The sequence below is a fragment of the Lactuca sativa genome, chromosome 2 (assembly GCF_002870075.4).
Source record: "Lactuca sativa cultivar Salinas chromosome 2, Lsat_Salinas_v11, whole genome shotgun sequence".
NCBI lineage: Eukaryota > Viridiplantae > Streptophyta > Magnoliopsida > Asterales > Asteraceae > Lactuca > Lactuca sativa.
Genome location: NC_056624.2, coordinates 114,628,133 through 114,653,877, shown reverse-complemented (window position 1 = coordinate 114,653,877; position 25,745 = coordinate 114,628,133). Strand labels below are relative to the sequence as shown.

Below are 25,745 nucleotides of genomic sequence, written 5' to 3'. Positions count from 1 at the left end.
TTATTTATATGACACAATCGTTACTGAAGGTTCGACTGGCCACATCTACCACTCCCCCATCTCGATATATGAGATTTTTTTATTTTTTTATTTTTGTAAAATTTATTCATCAAGAGTAATATATCAAATAAATAGTTTAATGCATACAATTTTAAGACTACTTTTTACTTTATACAGCATGATTTTACAAAAAATTTTAAATGTTTCATTACTATATTAACCATTGCATTGCATGTATATTTTTGAAAAACATGTACCCTTGATTTTGATTTTGATTAGGTAAAAATATAAACGCATAAAAAGTAATATTTCAAAAAATATGAACGAATTTCAACTTTGAAAGTTGCGTATAAAGCTGAATACAGAAACTCCACCAACCTCACTGCCATTCTCTCTCTTTTTCAAACACACACAGTTGTGTGTTTCTAGTGTGTTCTTCCAAAACTCATCAAACATTTTTCTGCAAAGTTTCTGCAAATGGCAACAATGCCCAATGTAGCACTCCTCCTGATGCTGCAACTTGTCTTCTACGGCAAAGTCACGGCGGCGACATGGTGCGTCGCTAGAAACGACGCCAAAGAAGACGCGTTGCAGACAGCACTGGACTACGCCTGCGGCGCCGGAGCAGACTGCGCACCCTTACAAGACACCGGACTGTGTTTCCTTCCGAACACCATCCAGGCGCATGCTTCCTACGCATTCAACAGCTTTTACATGCACTCTTCCATGGATTCCGGCGCTTGTGACTTCTCCGGCACCGCTGCCATTGCCAAAACCGACCCAAGTTAGTGCAAATCACAGTTTTACCCCTTCCCCATGTCTCAGTAACAGCATTATGGTGTTCATAATATATATTATATTAACTTTTGGGTATTTTTGTCATTTTTAGGTTATGGAACTTGTGTTTATCCGTCTTCTCCGAGGTATGTACACTTACATCTTTTGAATCATGTATGATATTTACTTTGCATATTTAAAAAGATTTATAAGCATTTAATTAGGTATAGAAATTGTAAGATTGAATTTATATATCCTCTTTACAGATAATATGGACTGTTTATTCTTTTACAATACCTCATTATGCACGATGTATTTGTTTTTTTTTTTTTTACAAATTAATAGTGGAATAAATTCAATAATAGTGTTTTACTGTTTTTTATTACTACAAACTAGGTTGTGATTTGTGATTTGTATATTTAAAATTTTTATATAGATAAAAAAATAATAAATGTTAAAAAAAATATTGTCAACTTTAAATAATTATGAATTAATTTGTTAAGAACTACTTAAGCAAAATAAACATAATAATGTTATCAGAATATGATTTTGTATTTTCAAAATTTGAATTTAATTTGATTTATTACGAAAAAAATAAAATAATAAAAATCAAAGAAAAATACCACTTCAAAAAGACATTAAAAAACCGACACATGTTATTTTTTAAATTTTATTTATTAAACGAGATAGATAAATATGGAGTAATATTTTATAAAAACTTGAAATATAAATATATAGTAGCTTCTTTGTATTTTCGAATTTTAATTCGTTAAACGTGATAGATAAATATGGAGTAATATTTTATAAAAACTTGAAATATAAATATATAGTAGCTTCTTTGTATTTTCGAATTTTAATTCGTTGGGACTATCTTTTTTATACAAAAATGTACATTTTTAACAGATTGAAAAAAATATTTGAGTTTTACAAAATATTATAAGAGAGGGAGAGGTTGTGTGGGGTGGTCACGTGCGAAGGGTGTTGCCTTTTTCTGTGAGCTTGTACACGTGTCGCAATCTCACTTATTGGGCTGTATTTGAATTCTTTTCTGACTGTTCGATTGCTGTGTCCTCACTTTTTCCTTGAACACTGCCCCGCATACTGTATGACATGTCCTATCTCGATGTTTCTCTCTGTAGTGTATACGTTACATATAAATACATGGGAGTTGTATTCCAACAAACATTCGTACATATTCAAAATTTTAAATTGAAAACAAAATTGATGGACAGATTAAACAAAGGTCTTTTAACATTTTAAATAATAAGCCTTCGTACAAATTTTATATCAACTTCGGTATAGAAGATATAATTAAGAGATTCTAAATGAACTCTTCAAAATTTGTAATAAGGTGTCATATGAATTTTATATCAAATTTTAAATAAAAAAACATAATGTTTTCATATTATCTCCAATACTAAGTAATTATTGGTTGTATTTTTTACTGTTATATTATTATTATTTATATTACTAATAATTATTAAGATGTGTATGATATTACGTTTTATTGTTAAATTTCATTTATAAATATTAGTAAAATGTTATATAAATGTGTGTTTTAGTAACTTTTAAGTAAATGTTCGTGTTATTTACACCCGTAATCTTTTTTTGATTTAAAATTTTTCATACAAACGTGTGGTGTATATTTTACTAACAAAAGATACAAGTATGTCAACCATAGTTATATATCAATTTTATGCCATATTGGGTGTTACGTTACAATATTAAAACTTCAAGACTAACTAGTCACTAAACACAACAACAATAGTTATGTATCAATTATATGCCCTATTGGGTGTTACATTACAATATATCAAAACTTCAAGACTAACTAGTCACTAAACACAACAACAGTGGTAAGCGGCAAGAGATTAGTGAGTAATATGTATGAATACATTTGTAATAACTTATAAATATATTGAGATAACCTCAAGTCCTCACCACAGTTGCTTGATAGCCGTGTTTCCAATAATTTGCATGTTGTCATCCTCATTTTGGACGAACATGAATACTATATCCCTATCGGATGATAGTCTCAAGTAAATTGCTTACATCCGTCCCATAATTCAACCAAATTTATAAGTCCCCATATGGAAACAACATAAGTACATCTCCACTTGCAACAAATACAAGTTGTAGGATCATAAGATTCTATATGAATGAAATCATGACTTAAATCTGATATTGAAATAACATAAGACGTAAATAAGATTTGAATTTCATTAGAGATTAAAAAGCGCTCAATTACAAAGACGTAAGAATGCTCTCTTTCTCTCTCTCTCTCTCTCTCTCTCTCTCTCTCTCTCTCTCCCACTACCTTTATATAGGTGAATATAAAGGAGTCGATTAGACTCTAACCAATGAGGTCAGGACATTGAAGCTAAGACAGCCTATCAAGACAAATTAACTCAAGCTGCGAAGCCTAGACTATGAACACAAAACTTACAAGACCAAATATCCATTTCAGATACAAAACATGAAGACAAGTAATACAGTATTACATTATGAAGCCCCTTTCAGAAACCCCTTTCACATCCAGACTCAACACAACTATACAATATGTGAAACCTATCTATCCCCCTAGCCCTCCTGTGTTTAGGTGCTGCAAAGGATGTTTTCATCTTGCTTCTTCAAAAACTTCAAGAATCATTCCAAAAACCACTATACGAATTGTTATCCACCAACGAAGCATATCTCAGACACACTTAAGATGATCTTAAGTGTTTATCTTGCAAATCTCAGCTTTTGTAAGGATTCCAGTTAGCGTGACAGATTTATAGCAATGTTTATCTTGGAGAAACATCATGCAATTCTTCACATTGCGATCTTTATGAACCCATCTCACATTTCTTCAACATGACCTGGCTGATCAAATGTTGGAGTTAAGATGCGGATTTTGATTCTTCTTTCTTCAAAAGATTAAATAACATAAACTAATCATAAGGATTCATAATTGGAAGCTCAACAAACGTGAACTCAGATTCTTCATTACTTAATCCTCTCACCATAGTGAACTTGTTGTTCGTATACCCATCTACCTTTGCTTTTTCACACTTCTTAACAACAACTATCTTCTTCAGACTCCAAACTTCATATTGTGGCTTTGAATAAGTGACATAAAACTTGAAAAGATTCTTATTCACAACACTGTTAATTTGTTCAGCTCCTAATAATCGATACACATTTGAAAGGATCTGTCCTTCTTGACAAACAGAATCGGTGCTCTCTAAGATAAGAAGCATGTTCTGATACAACTTTTTTCAAGAAGTCCTTATAGTTGGTTAGACAGTTCTTTCATTTCTGATGAAGCAAATAAGTAGGGAGATTTTGCTACTGGTGCTGCTCCTGAGACTAAGTCGATTCGAACTTGGCTTGTCGAACAGGTGGTATCCCAGGTAGATCTTCAAGGAGTACGTCAAGATAGGTCGCATAAATGAGGTATGTCTTTGACCTCCTTTCTTTCGTTCTTTTCATCTACAACGTACACCAAGAAAGTGTAGTTCTTTTTGTGTAGATACTTCTGAGCCTTTGTGTAAAGATGAGTTTGAGGTTTCGTCCTGACTTGTCTCCGTAAATTATTAGGGTTTCTCCATCAATCAAGTGGTTCGTATGACTTTCCATAACGCAATAACTTAGCGTGACATAGAGAAAAAAATCAATTTGTACCGATAATAATATCGAAACTTTCAAAATCGTAGACATAAGATCGACATAAAAAGGCGTGTTTATTATGTGCTAAGACATAATTTGTTAAGATTTCGTAAGTAGATTTCTGACGGCTCATTAGTCGTCTCTACTCTACAGGTTTCCTCTTGTATACTATCCATATGTCTAAACTTAGGGGCTATAAAACTCTTATCTACATTTGAATCACTTAGTACAGTTGCATATAAGTTGTTAATAAGGAACGTATCGGTCATTACTTGATCGTTCATGGATCGTGTCTCTTACTCTAATCACAATACTCTGATCGAGCTTCATTTATTGGTTCCACAACTTTAGGCAGTCTCTCTCAAAATGTCCGACTTCACCACACTAAAAACAATCTTAGCCTCCACTAGTACCTGTTCGCATGTTTGCTTTTTACTTCATGACAGCTGCCTTGTTTTTGCAAAAGTTGGCGATGTGCCCCTTTTAGGAGTAGCATTTGCCCGTATGCTAGTGGTTGCACCGACCACACTTTGGGTGTTTTCCTAAGTACTGTTTTCGTGTAGGGATTTTTGCAACATTAAGCTTCTTGGTGTCTTGCTTCTTCCGAGAGGATTAACTTGAGCTTCCCATGGAACTACCATCATATTTTCCTTTGCGATTCCCAGTTCTTGTGATATCCTCTTTTTTGATCAATGTTTTTTGACTGGCTAACTGGGTTGTTAGACTGATGACCTATTTCTTGGCATGGTTATATGTGTTGGGTCTAAAAGATGTAACCATCTTCTGTATATATAGGGTCGTACCTTTTATGTGTTGTTAGTATGTTATCATTTAGGGTTTAGGCTTAAGGCCCTTAGGGTTTGGGTTAGGGTTAGGGCTAGGTTAAGGGCCTTTATGTATACATATTTATATGAAGTTTAAGCCTTATTATTAATCAATCTATTCTATAACATGGTATCAAGACCGACGTCTTGCACCATGTAGTTCAGCACATTCTTGTCTATCCTCATTAAGCCTCCGACTCTAAGGAGGTGCGACACGTTAATATAAGTGGCTATATATGTTGGAGTTACCTTTCTCTCTACAAGGGTTCTTTTGGAGAGACAATCTTGACATCCACATATATTTACATGGTATAAAGCCTATTCAGATAGTTTAATTTTGACTTAGATGGTTATAAACTTTTAATGAATCAAAATAGCATTTAGTTGAAAAAAAAATTAATAAACACAGATGTCATAACTAATTTGTTCATTACAAATCCAAATCAAATCTAAACTCCAATCAAAGAAGTCAGATCCTCCTTTTCTTCTTATTCTTTGTTTCCTTCACTATCTTTTGCGAATCAATAAGCATCTCCATTGCCTTTTGCGGTTCGTCTTCTGTTAGAAACATGTTTGATGCCCATATTGATGAAAAGATAAGGAACATCTCTGAGACTCAACAACTTAAGCTTTACCAAGTTTTTTAGCTCTTCTTGTATATCCTCTCCATAGCCTGTGGTAAAGGAGAGGAGCCACTTGATTGTGAAGCCGCATATTTATTCACTCTTTTTAAAGAGGAATTGCTTAATGGTCGAGTCTTTTGAACAACTGTTCTTAAATTCTTCAATGAGAATAACTTGGAATTGGATTCGAATATTTTTCTAAGTTGTTTTTATGTTTTTCTTACCGTTAGAGGACTGCATAGCCATATATATTTTCTGAAGTTCCTTGCATTTTTCTTCACATTACATGACAATCTAATCTATTTCGTCTAACCTATTTCACTAGGATAACTATTCAAGGCTATAACAAACTTCATCAAGAAACCTCGATAATGAGATTTTCCTATGTCATGGTCTGGACTATTGCTGACTGTTTCTAGAAGTGATAAAAAAGTTTATTCCACCGCCATTACTTTTAATGAACAAACTGATGAAGAACTATTTTTTCGCTGTCGCAGCTCCTCTCAGGACTCGTTTGTCGTCGTCTCCATGATCGCAATCGTCGTTCATTTCTTGTTATAAAAAGGAACTGCCATTGTTTGTCGCTTCCTCTCTCTTTCTCAATGTCATTACTCTCGTTCACCTCCTATCTGCCTCTCTATACTAATAAGTTAATCTTTTTTTTTAAAACGTCATATTAATTAATCACCACATGCGAGACCATACTCGCATACATTCCGATGAAAACAAAAAATAGAAGCTATGATCTTGAAGAAGAAAGCATGCGAAAAAGGACATGAAAAATAGTTTTTTCATTTGCTTGTTTAGTTTGTTCATCAAAAGTAAAGATAATGGGAAAAAACGTTTTTATCACTTCTAGAAACAGGTTGCAAACGGTCCTGAACATGACATAGGAAAACCTCATGATTGAGATTTCTAGAAGAAAAAGTTTTTCCCATTACCATTACTTTTGATGAAAAAACTGATAAGCAAGCTGATAAAGAAACTATTTTTCATGTTTTTTTCGTGCGTTTTCCTTTTCGGGATCATAACTTCTATTTCTTGTTTTCATTGGAATGTATGCGAGTATGGTTTCGTATGTGGTGATTAATTGATACGACGTTTTCAAAAAAAGATTAATTAATAAGTATACGAAGACACATAGGATGCGGACGAGAGTAATAACACTAGGAAGGAGAAAGGAAATGACAATTTCTTTTTATAACAAAAGAGGAATGACGACGACGATCATGGAGCCGACGACAAAGGAGTCCAAAGAGCAACGACGATGTAAAAATAGCTTCTCATTAGCTTGTTCATCAAAAGTAATGATGGTGGGAAAAAGGTTTTTTTATCACTTCTAGAAACTGTTTGCAATAGTCTGTACCATGACATAGGAAAACCGCATTATCGAGATTTTTGGACGAAGTTCGTTGTAGCCTTAATATCATGAGGAAACATGTTAGACTGTGTTGTTGTGTGAAGAAAATTGCAAAGAACTCTACTAAATATATATGGCTATGTAGTCCTTTATTGGTAAGAAAAACATAAACATTAAACAACTTAGATAAGTATTTGAACTCCATTCCAATTTATCCTCATTGGAGAATTTGAGAAAAATTGTGGTTTAAAAGACTCATCCATTAAAGCAATATCATAATAGAATAGACTCTGATACCATGTAAATATATGTGGATGTCAAGATTGTCTCTCCAAAAGAGCCCTTGTAACCATTTATATCACCATATCGCACCAAAATGAGATATACTAACACTCCCCTCGGGGTTGGAGGCTCGATAAGTATAGATAGGGATGTGGGATATGCTGAACCAAGTGGTGCAAGATGCCGACTTTGATACCATGTAATAGAATAGATTGATTGATTAATAATGAGGGTTAAATCTTATATAATTTTGGATACATAAGGACCCTTAACTTAACCCAAACCTTAAGGGCTTTGAGACTAAATGCTAACATACTAACAGTACATAAGAGGTATGACCTTACAAATACGAGAGATGGTTACATCCTTCAGACCCAACACCTATAACCATGCCAAGAAATAGGTCATCAGTCTAATAACCCAATTAGCCTGTTAAGAAACGTTGATCTAAGAAAAAGGATGTCACAAGAACTGAGAATAACAAATAAAATACGATGGTAATTCCATGGGAAGTTTAGAAGAAGCAAGACACCAAGAAAGTTAATAGGAATTTTTCCAAAGATAACCAAACCTCTCACGTCATAAAGAAAATATGATGGTAGTTCCAGAAGTTGAAACACATATGTGTAACGTACCAATCTCATCCCTCCTGGAAGGAACATATGGCCTTGTCGTATACTATGACGCGTCACATCAAGGATTGGGTGACGTGTTAAGGAATGAAGTTGTTGGCTACGCTTTCACTACAACTCAAAATATACGAAAACAACTACATTACCCATGGCCTTGAGCTAGGAGTTGTAGTTTTCGTTTCAAAGATTTAGAGACATTTACTTTAGAGATTTGTACCATTTATAAAGATCACAAGAATCTCGAACACACCTTCGACCAAAAAGAACTTAAGGCAACGAAGATGGGTCAAACTACTGAATGATTACAAATACCTTGAGCCGAAAAGAACGAGGCAACAACCAGAAGTACCCGAGTAGAAGTAAGAGCAAGTCTTAAGAGACTTCTTAAATGAAACTACCCAAGATGCATGATGGTTTCGATAGTAATTGGGATTCAGTAGACCTGACTAAGTTTGCCCACTTTCTGTCAATCAAAGAAACAAACAAGACGACAAAGCTGACTTGAACCTATCTCAAGGAAATCACCCTGCTGCACGGGGTGTCTATTTCTATCATCTCTAATAAAGATAGTAGATTTGTCTCGCGTTCAAATCTCTGTCCATGTACACATTTTCAATAGGATTATGTTTAGATCTTGGTTCCATTTACGTAATGTCCTTAGTTTCAAACTCAAAGTGCACACTTCCAAGATAAGCAAGTGTTTCATTCTATTTAAGCAAGTACATAGTAGGACCTATCACCTTATTATTCTTACTTAATTTAGGGTAAATTTAAAATATAACAATTCTTAAATCCATATTAAAACAAGTTCTCTTCCTTTGATTATCTTTCATATTTTCCAAATATCACCTCCTCATTAACTTTATCAACATAGTCCACATATGTGCATGAATGCACACCCTATAACTATAGCTAGACTCGGTACATGTGTCGTGTCGCACCACTCTTTGCAGCAAGTTGAAACATTAAACAGATTGAAAGAATTTGATCATAAACTCGTTTGTTTAATTTTTGTGTCGTATTGTGTCAACCCCGTTTACTTTAAACAGGTTGATCAACATGTTGAAATTTCTTACCCAAACATATTTATTTTATCAAGTTTGGGGTTTATGGTTTAGACCTCGTAAACATCTCGTGTCGTGTCGCGCCAGGTTGAAACATTAACCGTGTTGAAATAGCTTGACCTTAACCTAACTTGTTTAATTTCTGTGTCGAGTTCTTTCAACCCGATTACTTAAACGAATTAAAGTTTTTTTTTACCTAAAACCATTTATTTTGTGTCGTGTTCGTATCGGGTAGTGGGTCTTGTGAGTTTTTATCACCTCTACCCATATCAAATACACATATAACTAGTGCCCTGAATAACCCAAATCTTTGAGTAACCTAGCACAATTTAAAGTACACACACATTGTACATGAGTCAAAAGATAGTTATTTATTTCTTTTAGTTGGATTTTACTTCTTGCTAATATTGCAACATTTACTGAGCACTCTAACAATAACAAATCAACATCAAGGCCCCAATATAATCGCTTCTAATGGTTTGGCTAATACTTCACAAGATAATCATATCCCAAAAGTGTCTCTACTCATCTTAAAACACTAGTAATATATAGTAGACCGACTCTTAGGTCTTAGCATCTACTTGTACCCTCTTTCATACTCAAGGTACACTACATCAAAACACACTCATATGATTTCAAAATTTTATCATCATGTGCATACTTATTTCTTCACATTCATTTATATTTACAAATGTACCTTTAAATTTTGAGTCTCTTATAAGCCATATAAAGTTGTATGAAGTTGTCATTGTTTTCTTTTCCATCTATATACTTTTGGTAAATATACCTTATTAATTTTAAAAATTAAATGCACCAATTTGTCTATAGTGAGTGTATTAAATTGAAGAAAACATTTTCATATAGAATACAACAAACATTTAAAACGTAAGTATTCAATATTTTTCATAATATACCAATAGGTATAAACATCATATAATTAAATTATATTTATCAAGTTCCTAATCATATTAAATTTTCTTTGAATCTATACTTCCAATTCCCAAAATCCCTTAATACTAAAGAAGATTATACAAAAACATTGAATCTATATAAAATATATTAAAGTAAAAAGTACTTCAGGTGATGGATGATGATTACTTAATGACAACCAGAGATTAATTAAACTACATGACATTTGATAACTATTTGTAGCACTGCTGGAGGAGGTGGAGGGATGATGACTCCAATTTTAAGCACTCCACCGCAAAATTTTACACTAATGGATGGTGGCTCAGGAGCACTAACCCCAACAGACATGGTGCCCACATTAGCAAATCCGCCTTCTTCAGAAGCCTTTTCAAAGTTTTCGATCTCAAGAATGTTGTTTATGTGCATGGTTTTGTTATTAGCATAATTGATGTTTGGTGATTCAGAAAGTAGAAGAAGATTTGGTAGAGTGATGATGCTAATGTAGACATGGATATATAATATTTGAATGCCAGTGTAGTTGTGTGGTAGTCTTTGTTTATGTTGATTGAATACCTTATCTAGTTATTGGTATGATGAGTTGCATGAAATCATGCCAACATGATATAGATTTAATATTTTGTTAATTAAACTACAAAAACTGATAGCTACTATGACTTACGGATTGCCAAAAAAAACATCACGGTGCCTTAAAGTAGCCACATAACATTTTTAAGGGAAACTACAAAATTAGGAATCACAACAAAAATTGTTTTTTGACTTGTTATTTGGTCATATTTTGGAATTAGTTTGCCAACTAGTGGTTGTATGTCTAGCGTTTTGTTGTGGAAAATTTAAGCCTACGATATTGTATATATCGTGGAAAGTTTATGTAAGTATAACCTCCTGATTTTCTTTTTCATTTTTTAACTTAATTATTTTTTATAATTAAAAAAAAAGAAAAAAGAAAATAAAACCCCTAATATCTACCGTGCCCACCCATTTCTAATATTTTTTTCACCATCCTGTTGGTCCACCATCGTCGTCAGCTACTTTCCATCACCGTTTGCCACCTTCTCTTCGGAAACCACCATTATTATCATCCGGAACCATTGCAATCGACGGAAACCACCAAAGTTATCACCTACTCCAACAACCTTCACCAACGCCATCAAGGAGGAGTAACACCACCATTAAAGGATCTGGAACCACCACCACCTCTTGAACGTTGACGAGTTGTTACCAAATCTAGATTAGGAACTTCAACGTTGTAACTCAACGAACACGGTGGCTGAACTTCAACGCTGTAACTCAACGAACACGGTGACTGAATGTCAGAACCCTAACATTATTTGGAGCTGACATCGTCGGAAATGAAACACAAGCTCCAATTTGAACCTCTCTCCACTTCTACTCACGATCCTAGATCGAAGAGCTAACCCATTGCCATCATCTATCGAAGGAGAAAGAGTGTCTTGGTCGGTTTTTGTATATTTGTTTTACGTAGGAGGTGGATGGCAGTGGCGGATTTGGAGGGAGGTGAACGGAGGTGGACGATAATGGATCTAGACGGAGGTGGACGACAGTGGATCTAAACATACACAGATCTGGTGAAAGATGGACATCGATGGTGGTCCAGCAGGAAAGAAAATAGAGAGAGAGAGAGAGAGAGAGAGAGAGAGAGAGAGAGAGAGAGAGAGAGAGAGAGAGAGAGAGAGAGAGAGAGAGAGAGAGAGAGATGAAGTTTTTATATACAAATAAAAATGAGTAGGTAGGGTAGGTTATTATGGTTTTATTCTTTTTTTTTTAATTATAAAAAAATTGAGTAAATAAAAGAAAATAAAAAAAATCATGAGGGCAAAATAATCTTTTCAAGTTCATTCAAATTTTCGAGAGACCAAACTTGCACAGTATTTTCAATTTTAGACCATTTGTGCGTGGAAAAATATTTGGCTCAAAACTGTACTTTTTGATAAACAACCTGGACCAATTTTGCTATTTACTTTTAAAAGAAAGTTTGAAAAAATTAAGAAAAAGTAAGTCAAACCAAAAATCCATAAAAAAAATTTCTCCAAAGACATTTAAAAAGAAATAAAAAATAGAAAATTACATAAAGGTTCTTGTAGTTTACTAAAAGCAATAAATTTAGTCTTTGTCACGTCATGTTGGAGAACACCACAATGTGGTCTTCACTCATCTTTTCTTCGGTCATTGCTGCTACAAAACATATTTTAAACGTAATAAGTATCTTTTGTTCCAAAATAAACATAATTGTAGCTAAAAATATTAGAAATATGTATTAAATATGTAGTTAATTACGCAAATATCAAAATACCTCATACTTGGCTTTTGTTTGCCCCCAAGCAAAACTGATTTTATTATCATGTTATCAAGACTTTAGCTACCAACATCGCATAAGACAATCAATTTTGAGCCTCTCCGTTACTTCAAGACCGTAATGCATGTATTTGTGTCTAAATTTTCCTAAGAACTTCCCCAATCCTAAATACTCATAATCTTCATAAACACTTTTGTATTTCTTTTGAACAACACTCATTTTATGCATCCTTCTAATTCATCCCCAGAAAACTTTCTTAACCTCAAGGTATTTTGTTAAGCTCCCAAGCATACATATGGAAAAATAACCTAAAAAGAAAAATACAATAGATAATAACTTGGAAAATTTCGCCTTATTCTTGAGTCTTTGATTTATTTGAACTTTTCTTTATATTTCTTGATCTTCAAAGCTTTGTAGATTCTTATTCTCCAACTTTTGCAACTTTTTTTTTCTTTTTCTCATTTTTTTTCCTTTTCCTTTTCCTTTTTCTTTTTCTCACTTCTTTTTTTCACTCACCACTAAAAACCTATAAAAACATATGCTTAAGGGAAAAACAATAGAGAAAACTAGTTGCAAAATACTTTAAATGTCTTTCCTTAAATGCATGTTTTAATAAATAAGTAGTAAGGCCTTATAACAAGAAGCATGGTCTTCTAGTCATGATTAAGGAAGGCTTTACAAGTAACACACACCCACCCTAGGTGGTGTGTGTCCTTGGCTCTAAGACAAAAAAAGGAAAAGAAAAGTGAAACACTTCTTCTGTTTATGTAAAAGTCATATCAACTCTTTTAGAAAAACTAAAGCTTCTTTTAGTTTACCTAAAACATATAACTTCTATAAATCATTTTTTGATACTTTTATTACAACATTATTATTTTCTAATTACTTACAAGAAAATAAATATTTACTAAGAATCAAATCTTTTATATATATATATATATATATATATATATATATATATATATATATATATATATATATATATATATATATATATATATATAGAATTAAGTTCAGGTGTTTAAATTAATTATTATGTCATTGTATGCATCAATGTGGACCAATCAAAATTAAATAATAAAATAAATAAATAAAAGTAATTTAGTAATTTGTTTAGTAACTTCCAAAAATAATCCCTATAATCATGATATTGATTTATAACCTAAATAAATAAGCGTGTCATCCTCAATCTCCCACCCAATAAATAATAAAGCCCTAGCATCCTATAGGTATTGACGCTATCGTGTTCGGAAAACCCTCGCTGATCATCCAAAAATAATCGATGGGGAAAGGTTTAATAGTGAGGGTAGCCATGGATGACGAAGAGGTGGTAGCCCTGGTGGAAGCATTGTAAGCAGCAACAGAAAATGTCGGAGGGTATTCTGTCGGGAAGTTCAGAACTGCCATGTGACCTCTCATATCGAAAGCTGCTCGATCATAAGCTCTGGCAGCCTCCTCCGCCGTGGCAAAAGTCCCCAGCCAAACCCTAACACCTTGCTTGTTAGGATCCGGATCTCCGCTACATACTTCCCCCATGGACGACGCCTGCCACCCCTGTACCTGACCTCGTCTCCTCCACCACGACCACCCTCTTTACCATGGTCTTTAGCACCACCCCCGCCATGATCATTCTTGATGGTTTTCTTGATCTGTAGGTGATTAAAGAGGTTGCTGTCGCATTTATAGGTGCACGAAAAGGCCTCATTGATTTGAAAAGGACTGAAAAGGTTAAAAGGTACCTGAAATTGGAGTTTTTAAAGCAATTTGTGGTCCAAGATAGTGTCGAATCTAATAAGTTGAGGTCGGTATAGCCTGAGGTACAAGAAGCAGAAGAAAAGTCTTTCTATTTTGCTTTGAATTTGTAAAGAAATGGGGAAATAGGAACGTGGTTATTGGAATTTGGAAGCACCGATTCGCTTTCTGGCTATAGAAAGATTCGTCTTTGTGCATCTTCTTTTATATATATATATATATATATATATATATATATATATATATATATATATATATATATATATATATATATATATATATATATATATATATATATATATATATATATATATATATATATATATATATATAGAGAGAGAGAGAGAGAGAGAGAGAGAGAGAGAGAGAGAGAGAGAGAGAGAGAGAGAGAGAAAACTGCACAAATGGTCCATGTGGTTAGCTGAAAATTGCCACTTTGGTCCAAAAAGGTTTGGACTAGCACCAGAGGTCCAAACTTTTCATTTTGTTGCGAGTTTGATCCATTTTTCTATAAACTTTTTCATAATGACTATTTTGCCCTTATTTTTTTTTCTTTTTTAGTTTTTTAATTATTTAAATATTTTTTATGATTAAAAGAAAAAAAGAAAAAAAAAATTTCATTTTCTATTTTATTTTTATAATTTTTTTATAACAAAATAAAAATAAAATATCTCTCTCTCTCTCACTCACTCAGAGAACGTTACTACCCTTACTCCCTCACGCAGGCTTTACTCTCGCCGGAAATCGTGAACACCACAGGCAGAAAAGATGAACACCACCGACAGAAAAGATGAACGCCACCAGATCGAAGCTCTGGCAGCGAAACCCTAACCCTAAAAGTTCTAGGTTGTGACACAAAGATCGAAGCTAGGGATTGAATCGACCGCAACCTCTGAAAACCCTAGGGTTTTAGGAAATGAGAATGGTCGCAGCCTCTGAAGCTGAAGCCCACCTGAGGGTCGTTTGATGGAGCCATAAGGGTCGAGAGACGGCGTGGTCGGTGCTAAGGCTTGTGTTCTGTTCATCTTGAAACCGCAATCGTCTTCTTTCTTCTTCTAATTCAATCGATTAGCAACACACGAAGGAGTAATAAGGACTCCGGTCCTCTGCCTTTGTCTGATTGAGAAGAGGGACCTGACTGGAAGCAGCAACAGATTGAGGGGGATGTCTTTTTACCAACAACAATGCAATACCGGAGGCAATCATCAAGTCTCTGAATCAAGAATCATCAGCTACGACATCCATGTTCAAGAATCAATAATCGTCACCAGAAAAGCCCAAGTTCAAGAAATGAAAAACCAAAAAAAGTTTTAGGATTACTTCTCTATAACTCAAGAATCATCAGTTATGTCATCGATTCAAAATCAGATCTAAATAGAGTCAAAGCTCTGTCATTTGTTTAGTGTTGAGGAAATTGGTCCATGGTGATATCAGATGTTGTAGTTGCCGCCGATTTGGAGGTTGGAGGTGAAGTTCTAAAATTTCCTAGGTTAGGTTAAAGAAGATGATTTTGTTACAGGTTTTGGGTTTGAAGATTCCCACAAATTTTATGATTTTGTTACAAGTTCTAGGTTTGAAGATACCCATAAATTTTATTGATTCTTTTTCATGGTTAATCTGGAGATTGAATATGAAGTTTTGAAAAATCCTAAAGAGTTTATTGATTTCATTTGGTGATTGGATTTGAACATCTAGACGATCGATTGTAGATTTTGATTTGTTAGAGAGAGAGAGAGAGAGAGAGAGAGAGAGAGAGAGAGAGAGATTTAATTTAATTATTTATTTTTTAATTTTTTTAAATCTGAAAATCAGGAAAACAATTAACAAAAAATAGAAAATCATATTAAAAAGGGTAAATTCGTCATTTTGAAAAAAATCAGAATAGATTGGACCAAACAAGCAACAAAATGAAAACTTTGGACCAGTGGTGCTAGTCTAAATTTTTTTGGACCAAAGTGGCAATATTGAGCAAACCACAGGGACCATTTGTACAGTTTAGTCATATATATATATATATATATATATATATATATATATATATATATATATATATATATATATATATATATATATATATGTTGCATATATGAATGTAGCTGTGAATATATATACAGTATACTCAAACGGTAGTCTATCTGCGTTAGTTCCTGGCCTTAGAAAGGTAGTCTTTCTTTTCTTTTCATCTTCCTCAAAAGTAATTAAAGAGGGTTTGTTTGCTCCAATTATCTGAAAATATTTATGGGTTTTTGATAGATCATATTTTTATGCTAAAAGATGGTTGATTTATCATTCAAATGCCTCAAAGTTGTGAAGTGTTAACACTTTTTGCAAAAAAATGGTTGATTTTTCATGTTCATAGCTTAAATTTGTAAAAAGTTCACATTTTTATGCATAAAGATGGTTATTTTTTATTCTGATACCTCAATAGTAAAATGAAAAAAAAAAAGTTTCTTTTGGGATTTTGTTTGTTTGCTTGATAGAAATCGTTGGGGTGTTTGGGTTTGTTGGGATATCAATGTAAATGAAGGGAATTTGGGTTTCTTGATTCACAGAAAATGAAGAAGGAAGAAATTAGTTTCTTTTTTTTTTTTTTTTTTTTTTTTTTTGTTCTAGCAGCCTCTAGCTGCGTCAACTTCTGTTTCTTAGAAGTAGTGATTTGGGGGTGGTGTATGTTTTGTGCTTTGATCTACAGAACAAGAAGAAAACACCACACTAGAGTGTGTGGTCGTTGCAGAAGACGAAGAAGAAGGTGGAGGTGGGGTTGTCACAGCCGGCTACTCCATCTAAAGGTAGAGATTTTTTTTGTTATTTTTATGATTCCTTTGTATAATTTGAGTTTGGATGGAACTAACTGCTTTTGCTTTCTTTATGTTTACTCTGCCATACAATATGTTACAGCCATACAAAATGTTACAGGAGGCCAGGTGTGTCCTGCCCCGGTAAATTTTTACTTGCATTTGGTATTTTACAATTACAAAATCTTGGAATAATGTGAACCATTTTACTATTTGCAATTAGCACCACCAACTAGAGAAGTCAAGCTCGAGTAATCGCAACAAGGTTGAATTCTGAAAAGGTATCAACTATGTTTATGTAGATGTCCCAATGGATGATATTGGTGAGATTCCAATTCTATTGGAATGGAATCATGAATTCCAATTCTGTTGGAATGGAATCATGAATTCCAATTCTGTTGGAATCACAGAAGTTGATGCTTGAAGAATGAGCCACAAAATTGAAACGGGCCACATTATTCTTCTAGAATGTATTAGTCGTTGTTAGATTTTGATGTTTTCTTTCCCGTTTTGAAAGTTTTTTTTAGTTTTATTTTTTAACAATAAATGTAATTCGTAACAATTGTTACCCGTATTCTATAAGAAATAATGTATTTTTTGTTTTTATTCTTCAATTGATTGTTCTAGAATTTGTTATTCTACAAGAAGTTTTTAAATTCAAGATCAAGAAATAGGTTCAAGAATATTTTTATTATTTATGGTTCAAGAATATTTTTATTTTTGAATATACTCATAAACATATTCTGTCAGAATGTCCGAATAAAAAGAATTATAATTCGTAAAATCGAAATTTTAAAATAAATAGAATCTATGATCTCTTAAAAATGCAATTTTCCTTTATTAAATCTACATTAATTGACTAAATTACCCTTGTAATTAATTAAGATGATATTTTTCAATTATATTTAATTCAATAATATATATTAATCACTTTCTTAAAATAAGTAAATTTGATTGGCCCACATTTATGCATACAATAACATAATAATTACTTTGAATATAATAACCTAAGCATATATATATATATATATATATATATATATATATATATGTGTGTGTGTGTGTGTGTGTGTGTGTGTGTGTGTGTGTGTGTGTGTGTGTGACAACCCGAAATTTCAATTCTGTACAAACATTATCAAGTCAATTGAAGTTAGAACAGTCGCAGTAAATTTTCAGACTTTTCCGTATAAGTTTGAGTATTTCAGGATTTACACTTAAAAGAGATATCAGGAGAGAGGATGCACTATGGTTTTGTGCAAACTCTGTTATTTCAAAAACTCTAAGATATTAGAGTTCAGTTCTTGAATAAAAATATTTTCTGCCAAAACTCCCAGGATTATATATATGATTCTGAGCCAAAATGATTCATCAGTTACATTTCCAACTAGAGAAAAGCCATTTTCTCTTTCACGAATCTTCGGGTTTTCATCCCAAATCGTGAGTACCTTTCTCTAGTTGTATTATATAGCTTGTTAAGTGCTTAATAATATAGAAATCATATCAAAACAGCAAGATTTGAGAATTTACCGCCCAAGAACACCTTGGGGAGTAAACTCTTTTATAAGGGTAAAATGATGCCTAGTCCTTTCCCCTTGATATGTAACTACCTTAGACTTGTATTTTAGTGTATATAGGACTAGAAATCACCAATGAACACCAAGAGTAAGGTGTTCATGGCCCAAGAAGTTCTTGGACCGTGAACTCTAAACTCAAGGGCCAAAGAGTGCCTTAATCACTCCTAAAGCCTTGGACAATTACCTTGATTTACTCCTAGTTAATTTAAGCACCTTAAATCATCAACAACCCATCCCCATGAGAGATTATGGCCGTAATCTCTAAGGGAAATGGTCCCAGGGCCGTGAACCCCTCAAAGGAGTATATTTAATCCCTAAACCCTTCCAAGGATTAATCCATCAAGTAGGAATGCTTCTAGGGATCATTTAGAAATCCAAAACACCAAAAGACATAAATCCTAGGAGCTTACGGCCATAAACTCACGGGTTTATGACCGTAAACTCCTTGTGTGAGGTTTATTGGAGAGTAAACTCATGTATGGGGTCCTTTGGAACCCTAAACCCACTAGCCTTGTCCTACAACAACTTAGATACAATCCTTAGGGCTTATAACACTTAAATAAAGTGTTTATCATGTTCTAGGATGTCTTAACATTTTTAATGAGTAGTTTAAGACTAATTGGGTGCATATATGTGTGATTATATGTTCATTAGGACCATAGTGTGTGTATAAGTCCTCACTTGACACCTAACAATCCTACACCGTTCAGTTCATCCAAACCACCATCTTCAGGTGAGTTCATACCCCTTAATCAATGTTTTAAATGATTTTAAATGCTTTAATGGGGGGGGGGGGGAATACAAGTAGAAAACAACATGTTATTAAATCAATCATATGTATTTATAACTGTGTTTTCATCCAGCAGATTTCACATACTTCAAAATGTGATGCGTGAAATGGTTTTCTATCTTCAAAATACCTTAGTAGCAAAAGTATTACGTTTGAAATGTTTATTAAAATGACATCAACTCATTGTTAATTATTGTTCAAAACTCTTAAATGTCTTACAAAACCATTTTTACCGTCTTAAAAAAAACTATATCTATACACTTATGTTCTTATATATATGTATTGATGTTATAGTTTTCATCCTTCATTTAGTTTCCCACACTATTGTGTAGCAAGGGTGTATAAACCTGCTTGGACAATCAATTACCTTCCAGTTAACTATTATAGGGATAGTTATGAGATACAAACCAATATTCCTATTACAAGGAATTTCACCAGAGTCAGTTCATTCGTGAGTCTATACTATACATTACATGTTACATGAATACGTCTACATCGATACAATTACATGAATACATTTACATATATATACATTTATTTGTATACACTTACATGGATACTTGTACCTAGATTCACTAGGATGATTTACTAGTACATTATGTGTAAATTGTTCTGCCTATCCTAGTTCAAAAGGATAACTGGACGAGACTAACCATTCCGGAACCCACCTGTTAGCAACAGAGGTAATGAACATCTACGGATGCCTACGGTTAATACTTATATTAGGAGTACCTTTACGGGACTAACCATTCCTTAAACCTGCTGCTAGCTACAGAGGAAAATGAACAATCTACGGATGTTCAAGGTTATACTTTTCGGCAGTCGCGATGTCGAGTTGATCCTAATGCAAAAGGACAACACCTACATGATTATATTTTTCCTGTTATATTATTTTGTGATACATTCACATAAATGATGAGTTAGACTAAGTACTGTTAGTAATAGTCAAAAAGAAAGGAAAAACTATCATTGTTATAACAAAACATTCGGATCTTGGTAGAAGACTACATTTCATACTAGTAGGAAATATGGGATTTCTAGGGTTTTCATACTTATATCAGCTGTTTCATTCAAAGATTTTCATGGCATTCATAACAGATTTCCAAAACACGAAAAATGACACTTAAATACTTATGAATTCATCAACTTTACGCTGATACTTGCTTTCAAAATAACTTGTATTCTCAGGTCACCAGTAGACAGGTACGATGGCCAGGTTTTGAGAAGACGGAGCACAGTCAAGACTCGTCTTTTATTTTGTTTACATATTTTGGTGTCTTATTACAATGAAAGAACACACATGTATTAAAACTTTACTTTTAATGCAATGGATGATGTTGTTGCTTGTTTACTACTTTACACTGTTGTGATACTGTACATGACGTCCTCCACCCCGGAACGTTTCCGCCGTTCTTGGTTTTGGGATGTGACAGATTGGTATCAGAGTATTGTTTATAGTGAATATAGTATATCAACCCATAAAAGATATACTAACTATAAATACATTGGGATTAAAACACTCTGTCTAAGAGTTTATACTTTTAAATAATAAAATATTTAAGTAAGTATACATGCCTGCATTCATACTAAAATCAGTGTCATAATGACAAGAACAAAAGTATTAAGATTGTGAATATCACAAGTAAGCCTGTGGATATATGGTCAGTCTTGGGAATGGCATAGCCTGATCAACTATGCTGGTCCAAGGAGTGATTAGCATATGCCCAAGAATGGTTGTGATGTGGCAACAAGTCTAAAAACTTACCAACACAACCATAAAGAAATACCATAGGGGTATTTGGTCTTATTGTAATTATCTTAGTCAGTTCGTCTATTTTGCTATTTCTTATATCCCTTTTCTCGCGTAGATTTTAATGGCTGGATTTCACCATGGCGATCCGTACTTCCCAAACCAAGGCAACGCTGGATGGCTAGAAGAAGAACCAGAAGATGATCACCCAATCCCTTTGGATGATCACCATGCTGAGGGTTTTTCTGATAGTTCTGACTCGGAGCCGGAAGTCAACAACCTACCCCCAGCTGCTCAAGACCCAAACCTGAACCCCCGTCCTGCATTTCAAGGACCCACACCTCTGTGGGCCACTTACTTGAATAGATGGAGTCAGGAACAGGGTCAACCCATCCCCTACAATGGAGACAGAAGCTTCTACAACCTCACTGAGGGAGGTTCTGCTGACAGGGTCCTACCCATCATGGTTCGTAGGATTTTTTGGAACACGATACTGGGTCAATCAACTATCAATCGAGTCTTGGAGATTGACGCCAACTCTGGCGTTAACACCATCCGCATTCGCCAACTAGAGTCTGATCATGAAAGGACTCTGGTCCGCAATGCAGCTCTGCAGAGGGAACTTACTGAAACTCAAGCTGAAGTTAGGGAACTTCAAGCTCAGCAAGTGAGAGCTGACAGGCGTATGAGGGACATGGAACGTCTACTGTCGGGATCAAGAACTCATGCTAGTAGTTCTCATCGCTGATAGAATCTCATTGACTCATCTTTTGGATATAACCTAGTTTATGTAAAAACTTTGATCTAATTTCCTATCTTTGTAAATCTTAGACCGTTAGGTCTTGATCTAGTCATGGTTCTGTCAAAAAATTTTCTATCTTGGTTGATGTAAGGCCTACTTCTAGGCCATTTTTCCTGAACTTGTTACATCTGTAATCCCAGTATTATTGACAAATATCTAATCATATGGAAATTATTATCCAAATGCTATCATCTTCATTTAGTTATACTATTCATTGTGTTTTTGGGCTAAGGGAAGTTAGTCAATGAGTCACTCTCATTATTCATCTATTCTCATCCATGCTGTCATCTTTTAAACGTATAGTTAAAGATGCCGCCACACAGGAATCCCAGGTGTAACCCAAATAACGAAACACCGATACCACCACCTCCACCACCACCTCAACCTTCTCAACCACCTTCTCCTTTAGATGCCACTATGTTCCAGGCAGCCTTCACAGCAGCAGTAGCAGCTGGTGTGTCAGCCATCAACGCTCCTGTTCCTAGTGGATCGGGAACAGGTGCACATCCCTCAAACCACGGTGAAAGCCATGGACATCCCCGAGAATGCACCTACAAGGACTTCACGAACCCAAACCCCGAAGCTTTAATGGAACTGGTGGGGTTATGGTATTAAGACAATGGATTGAAAAGATGGAATCAGTCTTTGAAATCTGTGCTTGCCAGGAGGGCAACAAGGTTAAGTTTGCAACTTGTACCTTCTCTGATAGAGCACTAACATGGTGGAACGGCCATGTTAAGTATCTGACTTTAGTGGTGGCATATTCCATTAGCTGGGAACACTTGAAGGACATGCTGATGAGAGAGTATTATCCTTGAGGTGAAATACAAAAACTCGAGCATAAACTATGGGGTCTACAAATGGTTGGATCCGACAAATCAACCTACACAAATAGGTTCTATGATCTGGCAATCCTATGCCCTGATATGGTTGCTCTCGAGAGCAAGAAGATAGAGAGATATATCTGGGAACTATCGCCCCAGATCCAGTCAAGTGTGTTAGATTCCAAGCCTGTCACTTTTGATAGTGCCAAGGAGCTGGCACAGTCTCTCATTGACCACGGGAAACACCAGAACCCAAAAATCCCTGCCCTCGGACCACAAAAGGACAACAACAACAAGAAGGGGTGGAACAAGAGGAAAAGAGGGGCTTCGCAAGAATCCTCCAAGAGACAACAACTCGTGGCAATCAATGCTGCCACAGTAACTCTCGTTGTCCCTGCGAACCCCTTACCAGCAAGAACTTATGCTGGAACTCTCCCGAAGTGCAACAAATGCAACTTCCACCGCCAGGGGCCTTGCAAGGACATGCAGTGCTCTAACTACAACAGGAAGGGGCATACAACCTGTTTCTGCAAGGTTCCAGCAGTGCAAACCGCCCAAGTTCCTAACGCCGGTATGGGCCAAGCTTGCTACGGTTGTGGCGAAGTGGGCCACTACAAGAGGAACTGCCCTAAGGCGGGGATGGCTGGAGGAGTAGGAAGAGTTATGGCCTTGGGCCATGAGGAAGCGGTAGCTGATCCTACGATAGTTACTGGTACGTTTCTCCTCGATAACTCATATGCTTGCATACTTTTCGACAGTGGAGTAGAGAAAAGTTTCGTAAGTCATAAATTTGCACACCTGATTAAACAAAAACCATGTGCATTAGATAACTCATTCACAGTAGAAATGGCTAACAGGAAAACGGAGAGTACTAACTGCATATACGTAGGTTGTACTTTAACTTTAGATGGCCATACATTCAAGATAGACCTCATGCCGGTCCCAATTAAATGTTTCGACGTTATCATCGGCATGGATTGGTTTAGTCTTCTTCGCGCCGACATCATGTGCTTTGAAAAAACAGTTCTTCTTAACCTTCCTAACAACAAAACCTTAGTTATCTATGGCGACAAACCTAGTACGAGCCTTTGCATCATTTCGTGCATCCAAGCCCAGAAGTGCTTGCGAAAGGAATATCATGCATTCCTCGCACACATCGTCGATACGAGTCAACAGGTGAAAGACATTCAGAAAATCCACGAAGTACGCGACTTTCCCGACATCTTCCCAGAAGAACTCCCCGGATTACCACCACAACGCCAAGTCAAGTTCAGAATCGATTTAGTGCCAGGAGCTACTCCCGTAGCCAAATCTCCTTATCGTCTGGCACCGGCCGAGATGCAGGAACTTTCCAGTCTGCTTAATGAACTTCTCAAGAAGGGATTCATTAGGCCAAGCTTCTCACCATGGGGAGCACCAATCTTGTTCGTCAAGAATAAAGATGGATCGTTTCGCATGTGCATCGACTATAGGGAACTCAACAAGCTTACCATTAAAAATCGTTATCCTTTGCCCCACATTGACGATTTATTTGATCAACTTCAAGGAGCCAACTACTTCTCGAAGATAGATCTACCATCCGTTTATCACCAACTACGAGTGTTAGAGGAGGATGTTCCCAAGACAGCCTTCCGAACTTGTTATGGACACTACGAGTTTGTGGTGATGCCGTTCGGATTAACGAACGCGCCTGTAGTATTCATGGATCTGATGAATAGGGTGTGTCGTCCTTACTTGGATCACTTCGTCATGGTTTTCATTGATGACATACTTATCTACTCTCGAAGTAAGGAGGAACATAATCAACATCTCCGTAGAGTCTTAGAAACATTGCGAGCGGAGAAGCTCTATGCGAAGTTCTCCAAGTGCGAATTTTGGATCCGACGAGTCGAATTCTTGGGCCATGTTGTTAGCGAAGAAGGAATACACGTGGATCCTTCCAAAATCAAGGCCATTGAGAACTGGTTAGCATCGAAGACACCTACAGAAGTTCGTCAATTTCTAGGTCTCGCTGGCTACTATCGCAGGTTCATTCAGAACTTCTCCCGCATAGCGAAACCTCTTACAACCCTGACCCAGAAAGGCGTGGACTTTGACTGGGAAGAGAAACAAGAAAGAGCATTCCAAACGCTCAAGCGAGCCTTGTGCACCGCACCAATACTATCCCTCCCCGAAGGGATAGAAGACTTCGTTGTCTATTGCGATGCATCAAATCAAGGACTCGGATGTGTTCTGATGCAACAAGGTAAAGTCATAGCCTATGCCTCGAGACAGCTGAAGACACATGAGGTTAACTACACCACCCACGATCTTGAGCTAGGAGCAGTTGTGTTTGCTCTGAAGATCTGGAGACACTACCTATATGGTACAAAAAGCATGATCTTTACAGACCACAAGAGTGTACAACACATTTTCGACCAGAAGGAGCTCAACATGAGACAACGACAGTGGGTCGAGCTACTCAGTGATTACGAGTGCGAAATTCGTTATCATCCGGGTAAAGCCAATGTAGTAGCCGACGCCCTAAGTCGGAAAGAATATGCTGGTCGTAGAGTCAAATCTTTGACTCTAACTATCCATTCACACTTATCCACGCAAATTAAGGAGGCTCAGCTCGACGCTTTGAAACCTGAAAACGTGGCAGGTGAATCCCTTAGAGGTATGGATAAGAACTTGGAAGTCAAGGGTGGCAGAGCCTTATACCTCATGGATCGGATCTGGACATCGAAACACGGTGGTTTCAGAGACTTGGTCATGACCGAGGCTCACAACACTTGTTATTCCGTGCACCCAGGTTCAGATAAGATGTATATGGATCTTAAAAAGTTATACTGGTGGCCTAACATGAAAGCAGAGATTGCTACCTTCATGAGTAAATGCCTTACTTGCGCAAACGTCAAGGTTGAATACCAAAAACCCTCCGGTATTCTACAATAGCCTGAGATACCGGAATGGAAGTGGGAGCGGATCACTATGGACTTCATAACCAAGTTGCCCAAGA

The 25,745-nt window shown here is 35.5% G+C and overlaps 1 protein-coding gene and 1 pseudogene across 1 annotated transcript; one reads left to right on the top strand and one right to left on the bottom strand.

The window, feature by feature from the left end:
• Positions 1-386: 386 nt before the first annotated feature.
• On the top strand, positions 387-10,670 carry LOC111893875 (PLASMODESMATA CALLOSE-BINDING PROTEIN 3). The gene is made up of 3 exons (XM_023889963.3): positions 387-784; positions 890-923; positions 10,366-10,670. The coding sequence occupies exons 1-3, from the start codon at positions 478-480 to the stop codon at positions 10,565-10,567; spliced, it is 543 nt and encodes a 180-aa protein (XP_023745731.1). The 5' UTR covers positions 387-477; the 3' UTR covers positions 10,568-10,670.
• A 2,884-nt stretch (positions 10,671-13,554) lies between these two features.
• LOC122196606 (ethylene-responsive transcription factor ERF096-like) lies at positions 13,555-14,202 on the bottom strand (annotated as a pseudogene).
• Between the last annotated feature and the right edge of the window lie 11,543 nt (positions 14,203-25,745).

Excerpts from the sequence above, each read along its gene's own strand:
- LOC111893875 (XM_023889963.3), top strand. The coding sequence starts at position 478 with ATGGCAACAATGCCCAATGTAGCACTCCTCCTGATGCTGCAACTTGTC. Across the intron at positions 785-889 it reads CATTGCCAAAACCGACCCAA|GTTATGGAACTTGTGTTTAT; the intron begins GTTAGTGCAAAT and ends TGTCATTTTTAG. Across the intron at positions 924-10,365 it reads GTTTATCCGTCTTCTCCGAG|CACTGCTGGAGGAGGTGGAG; the intron begins GTATGTACACTT and ends AACTATTTGTAG.